General features: G+C 42.5%; 1 protein-coding gene across 1 annotated transcript in view; it reads left to right on the forward strand.

The window, feature by feature from the left end:
* Positions 1 to 2,479: 2,479 nt before the first annotated feature.
* Positions 2,480 to 11,662, forward strand: part of baiap3 (BAI1 associated protein 3) — a gene marked incomplete at both ends in the record, with an annotated part of 92,104 nt that continues 82,921 nt past the window's right edge. The window contains one exon of the mRNA XM_080723631.1: positions 2,480 to 2,613. Coding sequence (XP_080579757.1) covers positions 2,480 to 2,613 — 134 coding nt within the window. The remainder of the gene's footprint in view (positions 2,614 to 11,662) is intronic.

Genomic DNA, 11,662 nt, shown 5'->3' on the forward strand with positions numbered 1-11,662 from the left:
GCAGCCAACACCAGCACCATACGGATGGTGGCATGTCGACCCGTTTGTGTCACTGGGGACTGATGACTGATGCAGAGTGAAACCCAGTTGGGGGAGATCCACTAGTCTAATTGAAATGAGTTCACCTGGGAGGCGGCTGCTCTGTGATGCCTGCTAACTGTCTGAGCTTCCAAGCCTGCAGTTACTGGACAGAGTACCAGATATAGACGGGCGTTTTGCAGATTGCTTTCTTTAGTGTTAATTTAACTTACTGTAATTTAGTTAAGTTAAATTAACGCTGGAGATTGTTTGTGTGTGGATATTCAGTACTCTGTCCTCTTTGCCCAATAAACAATTCTTTCTTCTTTTTTTGTTAACATTATTTCTCTGAATGAGAGGTGGTGCCTTTGGGGGGGCAGTAATTAAAATTTAGTTGACTGGTGTGTGGTGTCGATCCCCCTGTGCTCTGTACTCTGTGTCACAATACTAACTACCTTACATGGGGCCATGCAAGTTGGGAATGATACAATTTTGAATTCACATGTACACCCCACCCATTGTGCAATACATGTGTTATATGGTGTACCCAACCATTGTCAGTTCCACAAGCATAACATTTGTCTTTGCACTGCCACGTTCATTCGGTGTATTCAGTGCACTGCACACCCCGAGGTTTGAGGCCGTTCGGTCAGACGAGGCCCGAGTTATGCACACAGAAAATGTGTTAATTAATAGATAGATATAGTTCACCGTCGCAACCTGTATCTCAGGGACTAAACGTAAAGAGGGGGAAAACCCATACTAAGGGCCTTAGGGCTTTTATAATGGACCAAACAATTTGGGAACCGGGAAATGGGAGACCAAGTAGGCGGTGCTATAGCCTGTCTAGTGTCTATCTGTACTGTAGCCCAGGAGGCACACTCCCTTACTGGCTACATAACAAAAGACAGACATGTTCTGTCAGCAGCTGAAAAGATTGTCTGTCAGTCTGTCTGCGGTCTGCCTTACTGTATCTGTCTCCTGAAACAACTTCTCCATCAATCACACTAAACCCTTGCTCTTGTGTCCCTGTCATTCCTCTCCCTTTTTACTTTTCTTTATACCGCATGTGGTTCTCACTCTGCCTCCTTCTCTTGCGTTGCTCTCTCTCCTCTGCCGATGTCAGACAGGCACTCTGTGTGAGGCTTTGCAATGACTCATCCAGGTGGAGGCATGTTAACGGTTCCATTTTAAGATCTTTGAATCCCAGCTACAGACCCTAGTGAACTGAAAGAATAAGGTCAAATATTAATTGAATGCATCTGAGGGTACTCTTTAAGTTGACTGACATTAAGCTTTGCTCTATTGTTTGGCTGCAGATATATCACCATTATGACATTTTACATGACGATTAATTGTCACTCAAATAATTGCGATTAATGATTTAATTGTGTTTTTGTCATTGACAGTTACATTTCTGTTTGGCTTTTAGGCTTTGAAGTTGCACATGGATGTTATGACACATAACCTAAATATACAAAGATATATAATACATATTTTACAACTTTATACTTTAAAAAGAACATTTATGCGACAAGTTGTGAGCTTGTAGATCGGCCATTTCCACTATTTTTGAAAATGCGATTTTGTCAAATAATTGCAATTAGACGTTTATGTAATAATTGTGACAGGCCTATATCAGTGTTCGAGGGTTAGCTTAATACATCTAGACTTTTCTATCATTTATGTATTTTTCATTCACTTGACTTTTAGTTTACGTCATGGTTACATGATACTGACCTATGCAGCCTTTTCATTGAATTTCTCAGGACATAATTATGAACTGATCCATTCCTTCACTGCTATACTGTGGAGAGCAGCAATGATGAGTTATGTTGTGATGATTGTTCTGTTGTACAATGGCCTCATGGTATGTTGTATAACATGTTTTCATGCTATAGTGTTTAAGGATGCCATTCAAACTATTTTTTTTTTTTTTATAAACCGATAACAATGTTGATTGCTAGGTAAAACCTGCTTCTGCTTTACACAGTGAACTTCTGCAGAAAAAAACGTCTTTGAAAGTTTGATGTTTGATGTTCGAAATCTCTGCTGTCAACGAGATCGAGTCTATTTTCAATTATTTTTTAATTGCCCTGAAGCCGTCAAGCCGACTACTGAAGATTGTATAGCAATTGCAATTAGCTATGCCTATGCCTGCCTGTCTTTTATCATGAGCACTTTAGTAAGTACCGGTAAGTGAGCCTTGCCTTGCCAATTGTTTTACTTAAGTAAAACAATTTATTTTTCCACCATGGTCTATATCCTCTCCACTACTTTTTTGGAGTGCTCGGATCAACTCTTGGCCTGGGATCCCACTGATCCTAGAAGCACCTTCAGCATTACTTTAGACTTTGTTTTATCTCCTCTTAGCACCCGGTTGGCTTCTGTGTTTTTCCACATAGGATTTGACTGTGTGTGTGTGTGTCTGTCTGTCTGTCTGTACAGCCAGTGAGACAGAATGACAACGCTTCTGGACCTGAAGAGCAGTGTGCTGAGGCAGGTGCAGAGGAGCCAGTCACTGAGGGGCCGTCGGGAGCCACCACCCTCTGCCAGCAGCCCGCTCACACACAGCCCTGGTCCCTTACCTCACAGGTAAAACACTGTCACAAATACTTTACACCAGTGGTTCTCAAACTTTTCAGGCCGCGACCCCCAAAATAATCATATTTTAACTGGGGACACCCCCCCCCCCCCCCACCCTGACGAGCACTAAGAGTTGAGGCATAATTACATATTGTATAAAACGGCTGTATTGTGAAAATAGCAGATCTACATGCTCACAACGCCTCACACAACGCAAATGTAGATCGAGCATGTAGAGGGAGAAATATATTTGACAATTTGGCCAATGTTTAATTTGTCATTTTAGAGGTATTAAAAAGTCCTTATATGGTCACTTTAGAAATGTGCAGATACCCTCTATACACTTAAACTTTATGTTGGTTTGTTTACTGTTGAGTGAGAAAACAATGTTGCACATTAAGCTAATCATCTGGGGACCCCCCAAAATAATTTGGGGACCCCGACCCACATGTTGAGAACCGCTGCTGTACACACACACGGACGCACATTATTGCCACACGGTCCTGGTTGGGAGGGCTATTTAAATTGGTTCCTTTGCTTTACTCTTTTGGCTCTTTAGTACAGTCACTGGAACCAAGGACAGGTGTTTTCAATTAGTCTAACATGGTTAAAATGGAGTTTGAAGTTCCCCTGGTTTGCCTGGGTCGTGGAAGTTCTTCTCTGTGGAGGATAACATTGGGTCGTCTTAAAATCGCCTCATACGGTATAAGCATTGTTGTCCAAAAATAAACAAACCGTCTCTGCGATATTGTTGGGGAGGTGGCTCTGTATCGTTTCCGATAGTCAGTCAGTCATATTTGATACAGTCTGTTTCTGGCGAAAATGTAACTAATTCGGCGGTGGTAACATTAGTGTTTTCTCGCTGTCAGTTGATTCTTCATATCCATATGAGTCAAACTGCAGTGATATTTTGTTTATTTTTGGAACACAGTTCATATATGACGCGATATAAAAATGCAGATTCAGAATGGGGGGAAAAACGCGACCCATGATGGGTATATTACGTCAGACTTCGGTGCTCTATTAAGGGATGGACAGACAGACAGACAGACAAACAGACAGACAGCAATTGATGTAAACCACATACACAATGTATCCTAGCAACAAGATAATGTCACTGTCCACCTGTTTAATTTAAGTCATTAGTGCCACTTTGCTACTTCATACAAAACAGTATATAGATAGACGCATATCCGTTGTAATTCATGTAAAAAATATCAATAGAAATGTGGTCTATATCTATTTAGGTTGAAGATTGTTAACACATGTATTATGGGTAAAATGTGATCTTTTGATAATTTTATTTTCTGTCTTGTTCTGAAGCTTGGTCTGACATCAAAGCCAAAAGTAATGAAGCTTATGTTTCTATAGCAACCCAGAAACAAGCTGCGTACAGAAAGTGTTTTGTTGGTGATATTGTATGCTTAGTCTACATCTTGTCTTGATAAAAGGGGTGTAGGGTACCCTGCAACTGTGTTGTACATCCATAATTGCCGTTTTTGAAGGACCACTTGAGTGCTACTCTAGACATACAAAGAACATGTTTATTGGCATATACTGGACAAGACAAAACAGCTGAATCTATTCTTCCATAAATTGCTTGCGCCATCAGCAAGGAACCTATTTTATCATGTCCATTCCTACAGCCATATTACCGTAGCTTCTCTCCCGCTAAGCAATCCATAGCATACAGTCAGTGGTTCTCAACCCTGTGGGCCAGGGTTTAGCGGCTAAACTTTAGCCCACTGATGGACTGTGAGAATATTGCAAGTGGGCCCCCAAATAATTGGCAAAACATTAAGATTGTAATGATAATATAACATGTGTGCATATCTTCATTTATTTTTATTTTTATCTTGCCAACTTACTGATGGTGTAGCTTTGACTGTGATGTTGTTCCATGCATCATGCTGTATCTGCCCTGCAGCACTTTTGTTTTTTTGCCCTGTAACCTGCATGTTCTACTGTCCATGGCGACTAGTCCGGGTTGTTTACCCAGGGCCCCGCAAATTCTGGAATGTTATAAACAATCGGAATGGAATTTGAAAAATCTCATAGATATATCTTGACATGACTAGTAAAAAGTGTGTTTTGAAGAATAATTGTGGAAAATCTAGTTTGCACAAATGGGGAGTTGTGTCATGATCCAAGGAATCTCCACAACCTATGGTTCAAGAGTCATCGGCCAACGTGAAGGGCCCCGTTTAGGGCAGAGGTTCTTCCTTGGCCTGGGAGTTTGCGTGCAAAGTTTCTCTGCGCACGATCGGTCCAACTGTGCCGGAGATTAGCTGTTCACGGATGGACGGACGGATAGGGGGGCGAAAACAGTCTCTGGCCTTCAGCCATCTGGCCTGGCGGAGACAACCAAATAAATGTTGTTTCCACAGGCTCACTCACTCTCATTAACAATGTAATTATTTTCATGATGCCCACCAAAATCAGGCAGTGGCGTCAGTTCAGCAAAAGCTAGGGTATGGCATGGTAAGATGAGTTCTCATGGAAAATAGGCATTACATTTTGGATAACACGGTTCTATTGTGAAAATAGCAGATCTACAACGCCTCGCGCTGTGAGCATGTAGATCGGCTATTTTCACAATGTCTGACGGTTTCTTGGGCAGCCTGGAATGTTTTTTCAAGTGCAGCTAAACTTAGCATGTTAAGGTGTCTCCACACCAAACAGCCTACAGGAGACTACTTCTGACTGTACACAGACTGCAAAGAACTGCAAAGAACTGCAAAAAACTAAGCACTTTTACTTTTTCAGACGACGCCGACTGTAGTTACTGTATGGCAGTGGTGCCAGGTCTGCTCGTTATAAGCAACGTTGATCCTGTTTTCCTATAATGTTGCTAGTTGTGGGTTGCTTTTGAAATCTTACCGACGGCCAGGGGCGACTGAACAAAACTGAGCAAGTCCAGTTTTCCAGTTTTCGGTCGATAACGTTCCCGACCCGCTGCCGAAAACCTGACGATGAGCTCCCGTTCGGCAACCGACGCTATCCGCCGCCTTCCGCCGCCGATTCGCGCCGAATCGGTTTGGTTAAAAGTGCCCTTTAGTAAACGTGCCACAATTAACAATAATGTATCGCACCTGCGGAACCTGGTAATATACCATTTTGTCAAGCTGGGGAGAATACAAGTGTGGAGAATATAATTATAATACCTTGTTAAAGTGACCATTATGTTAAACTTTGCATTTGTAGTTATTTTACTGTAATTTAACAACATAATAACCAGCGCAGATAGACAAAGAGACTTATATGGATTTATATTTAAGTATATTTAAAACTTTTATTTCCCCCCCTGGACCCAGGGTATGGCAGCTGCATACCCCTGCCATACCCAATTGATACGCCCCTGAATACTGGCCCACACCGCTGGCACCCTGATCACTGTCGGCTATGACTTCTCAGCACTAGAGATTGATATGCTATGAGTTAACGAGTGATTAACGCAGCGTTTTCCATATCTTGTAAATGAACTGGACAGCCATTGTGGAAATTAGAAGTGGAGATCACATTTCAATACATCCACACATAATTCCCAGCAGGTGTTTGTTTTGTTTAATGGCCTGCCCTTTTCGGTGTGTCATCTCCATTTAGAAGGGGTCCTGCTTTTTGATTCTTTGAGTGCCTTTGTGTTTTTGGTCTTTGACTCGCAAAATGTTAATGGATTTGAACTCCTCAGTGACACTGAAATGACATTCTTGTAGCTCATTGAGGAATAATGATTTGAAATTGTATTAATAGAAATAGTCATGCAAAGGTACTAATGTTTGACTTGTGTCATGATCATTTGGAGGATTTTGAACTGTCCACAGCCCTCCTATGAGACACAGACCAGGTAAACATGGTACCATATCATGGGCATTAGTAAGGACCAATTATATCAAGTACAAATAGGGAAGTTGTCCTTTAAAATACATAGCTGTATATTCTAATAGCATTGATTGCTATAGAGCAGGTGCCAACATTGGCACAGGGGAGGGTGATCACTGGCACCAGTGTGATCACCAGTGTGCATAAGTGTGAGAGAGTTAAATAGAAAAACATCTTGTCAGTTAAATTAAGTGCTCTCACATCTATATACAAATTACATTCTGCACATCATTCTACATAAGTGTTTGAAGATGGATCGACATAAGTCTCTGACTGGGGAGAGAGTCTGTGAGATAAGAGTCTAATAATCATTACATCCTGATGTGAAAGAAAATATTTCTAAAGAAGAAAAAGGTTATATATAAGTCTGAACCCAAGTCAACACTCAGAGTCACTATAGCAAGGTTTAAGACGAACAATGCGTTGTTTTATTTTCAACAATTAAACGTAAATTCTTCCTGTTAGGGGCTTTCAAAATAAACACAGCATCAGAACATCACAAGCTCCTGGGAACTCCATTCATTTAGCATTTTTTTAATCCTAGTTCATGCTAGGGGTGGGCGATATGGTGATAATTATCGTTGAGACGATACAATGTCTCCACGAGGTATCGTATATATCTTGATACAATTTAGGGAGCCTTGTAAAAAATCCTGTTTAATCGTTAATACGGAGATTCATTGCAGAAATCAATTTAAACCTACATTTTGGTCTAAATCAGTAGTTCTCAAACTTTAAAATGTCAAAGTCTCCACTTAACTCTGACAGTATACAAATGAAACTCATTTGTATACTGTCAGCGTTACATACCGGTACTTGTAAAGTTCAATTTAGACCTCCCAAAAGGAACCCAGAGAGTCTAGTTTTTGTCAAGTAACTTGAAAAGTAACCATAAAAACCAACATGAAAAAGAATCGTGATAAAATCGTGTATCGTGATACAGCTTGAGAAAATATCGTGATATTGTATTTTTCCATATCGCCCACCCCTATAGTTCATGTGCCCATGCATTGTTGCCTAAAAAAGAAAGAAACATTGCTATTAGAGCCACGATGAAACATATAGCACAATACGGCAGGGCAGAATACAAGTGGAGTCATTCGCTTACCGCCAGCTCAGGAGAGGTCTTCACAGGAGGAGAGCCAGGCACACAGTGAGGCTTAGCCCCTCTCTGGACCCTAGTAAACACTGTCTGGTCTCGGACAAATACAACGTTGCTCAGATGTTGTTGAGATTCTTCAAAGATACCTGAGAGAACTGCACTAGGCTACCGTGGAAACGCGTGGGAATCGGTGTGGGAAGTATTTTTAATCTATTTGTGAAAAATGCACTTCTTTTCCTCACGTCCCATATCCCGCGTTGGGGAGCTGAGTGGAGCCATGTGCTGGTAAATGAAACTGATTAAGGCCCCAAATACACAAAGATGATACACTGAGTAGTTTCCAAAACGTTTAAGGCCTGTCCTCCATAGTCTCTCCGAAACCAAACTTTTCTTCGGAGAGTTGTGACTTGCAGATTTCCCAACTCTAATGCAGTGTAATGCTTTTCAGAAGTCGCGAGTGACGTCATTTTGTAGTCGAACCGGACCTTTCCGACGAAAAGTTCAGTTTCGGGGAGACTATGGACAGGCCTTTACTGTGCAGACGAAAACGTCTCAAGAAATGCAAGTGTCTACATGAAACCACTGAGAACGGCAAGACCTTCTCCAGAACGCACCAAAACCACTTTAGTTTATATGCCAGGCCTTTGAGTGGCGCTGTAAAGCTGCCACAAAGCACCAAAAAGAGAGAAGAAGAGAGCGATGTTATTTTTTTTGCCCTTCTTTTTATCATGTCCACTTGTTGCTGAAGGAGGTACTGTGGGAGGGAGGAGTACAGTTTGCTGTAAAAACCCTATCGCACTCAGTAGCACAAATGCTTGCATGTCTGATGTTGTTGGAGGAGGGGAGGGGGGCTCGGCACATGCGGGTTAGGGAGAGGTTGTGCTGCAACGTCATAGCTTCAGGAATTATGCGTATTCGGCTGTACTTCCCGAGACGCGATGGCGCCGTCTTGGCGTCTTCAGATCGATTCACTCTGAGAGCCGCTTTCAAAGATGTGCGCCAGTTCTGTGTGGCAGAAAGCTCTAAACCAGGGGTCTTCAACGTTTTCAGGCCAAGGACCCCTTAGTTGAGAGAGAGAGATGAAGCAGGGACCCCCACAAGCTTTTCATAGATTCCATATAGTTTCATCGTTTGACAGCACAATCATCAGTGTATTTTGGATTCATGTCAATTTGTGTTTTCAGATATTTAACCACTTGAACCGTCAATACTTAATAAACTTGACCTTTCACGCTGTACTTAGTCTGCTCTTTTTCCGCTCTACACCAAACCTCTTTGCCGAAAATAGCCGACAACAACAAGCTCCCGACTGATAGCCGATCTACAAGCTGCCGAAAATTGGCGATCTACAAGCTCACAAGATCTGCTATTTTTGGCTACAGTTCTCAGAATATGGACACTATAGGGTTCAAGTTGTTAAATAAAAAGGATTGGAAGATTTGGAGGACCCCCTGTAGTAACTCCGAGGACCCCCTAGGGGTCCCGGACCCCCTGTTGAAGACCCCTGCTCTAAACGATAAAGAACTTGTGCAGAGTCACCTAAATTTGTTTTCGTATGGACGCTGTCACACCTCCCTTCAATCACTCTGCCCAGGGACTGGTGCTCTCCATGGTGCTGAGTCTTGCCGTCACTGTGTATACTGGCTCTGTGACAGTATCTCTCACCTGATCGGTGGTGCCCCGTGATATGGACATTCAAAATCAGTTGGACATATGATGTGGTGTCATGATTAAACTTAATGGTGTTATGGCACACTGACTTTTTTCACTTCTTGTCAAAAAGGTAGCTGACCTCTGCTATAGAGCAGAGGTCTTCAACAGGGGGTCCGGGACCCCTAGGGGGTCCTCAGAGTTACTACAGGGGGTCCTCCAAATCTTCCAATCCTTTTTATATTAACGACTTGAACCCTAGTGTCCATATTCTGAGAAAAATAGCAGATCTACAAGCTCACAATGTCTCGCGCTGTGAGGCGTTGTGAGCTTGTAGATCGGCTATTTTCGGCAAAGAGGTTTGGTGTAGAGGGGAAAAAGAGCAGACTAAGTACAGAGTGAAAGGTCAAGTTTATTAAGTATTGACGGTTCAAGCGGTTAAATATCTGAAAACACAAATTGACATGAATCCAAAATACACTGATGATTGTGCTGTCAAACGATAAAACTATATGGAATCTATGATAAGGGGTCCCTGCTTCATCTCTCTCTCAACTAAGGGGTCCTTGGTCTGAAAACGTTGAAGACCTCTGCTATAGAGTGTTTGTTCAGTAACAGGGTTCTCCTTGTCTTACCAGCTCTTTAGTGAACAGAAGATACATTTACACATCAGGATACACATTTAGAAAGAAATGAGCAGACAACATTGGAAATGGAACATTATGAATTTGAAGCTGATAAATAGATTCTCTGATTGGCTGTAATTGGCAACCCACCTGATTTTTCTTCTTTTTTTTCTGAACTCAATTACACCCCAAAAACCTGAACTTTGAACATCCAGTGGACTTTCTGTGGTCTGGGGCTTTCTGATTAATTGGGCTCAGAAAAGCGAAATGATTGGCCCTCTGTCTTTGATGTCACAGTCCCTTAATCCCACCCTCCGTCCTCCCAGCCACTCCACTCCCCCCTGCCCTCTCTTTCTCCCCCAGTGGGGGCCTAGCAGAGGCGATGATTGACAGGCAAAATCCCTCAACCGTGACACCCACAGGCAAAAGGTATATTTTTTCAGAGCAACTGAAAAGACCTTAGAACACAGAGAGAGAGAGAGAGAGAGAGAGAGAGAGAGAGAGAGAGAGAGAGAGAGAGAGAGAGAGAGAGAGACTGCCATGATTCACTGGAGTGGTTTTTTCAGTTAAAACCTTGTTTGAAGACCATGATAAAGACTTTTATGTTTTGAAAAAACACCATTTCATGAGACCTTTAACACTCCCGCTGCTAAACACGTCCAGGAACGTGATACGAATTATGGGGCAGCGGCGCCACGGCCACGTTGTCATGTCCAGGGACGTGTTACATGAAAAACGTGTTACCTGAAAAACCTTTTGGGACTTTTACATGTAACAGAGTATTTCTACATACAGTACCTACATATTGATACTTTTACTTAAGTAAAATATTTGAGTAGCCTATCTTTTCCACCACTACCTCTGAGGACTTCTCTCTTCTTTGTGATTGCATGCTGTGAGGTGAGGAGGAGTGGGGGGGGGGGGGGGGGGGGTTTCATTAACCACCTTAAGACCAGGTACGCATTATTACGCATTATTACTTCAACCATTATGTTATGCTTTAACCAGTGAAAAATAGCAGATATACAAGCTCACAGCGCGGCACCGAGTGCCGCGCTGTGAGCTTGTTCAGTTCTATTTTTATTTGTGGACATTTGTCTTTGAATATCTTTTACCCGATACTATACATTTCTTCTAAATCCTTCTAAGGTTTTTGAAAAACGCATGTTTCTACGTCAGTGGTTCTCAAACTTTTTCACGTCAAGGACCCCTAGAATTATATGTATTTGGCCGCCGACCCCGTCGCGGACCTCCAGAAGCAAATATTTTAGAGTTACAAATGTTCACTTTAAAAAAAATAGCCGATCCACAAGCTCGCAGCACGCGCTGGGAGCTTGTATATTTGCTATTTTTCAATAGCTAAAGTATAAAACAATTCCAGGTCTTGATGGGTTAATGCCGGGGGGACACGAGCAACCTGAACAGACTGGTCAGGAAAGCTGGCCCCCTCGAGGGGGGCTACCCTACCCTGCCCTAGGACTGGAGGAGGTGATGAGGGTGCGTGTAGTGAGGAAGCTGGACTCTATTATGGATGCTTTGGATGGACAACCACTCAAGCCCCCGTGGCTTGGAGATTGTGGCTAGGTTTAGCAGCAGGGGCAATGATAGATTCATCTTCCCCGCGGGGACAACCAGTCCTTTGCTAGCTATGAAGATAGTATTACAAGGCACGCTATTGTCGCTCAGCTCGCTCAGTGTATAGACCACCGTTTCCCAAACAGTGGACCGGGACCCATTTGTGGGTCACGGACCAATTTTTATGGGTCACAACTCACAACTTTTATTTTCCTACATTTCAAAA

Source organism: Nannobrachium achirus (assembly GCF_963921795.1).
Source record: "Nannobrachium achirus genome assembly, chromosome: 4".
Taxonomy (NCBI): domain Eukaryota; kingdom Metazoa; phylum Chordata; class Actinopteri; order Myctophiformes; family Myctophidae; genus Nannobrachium; species Nannobrachium achirus.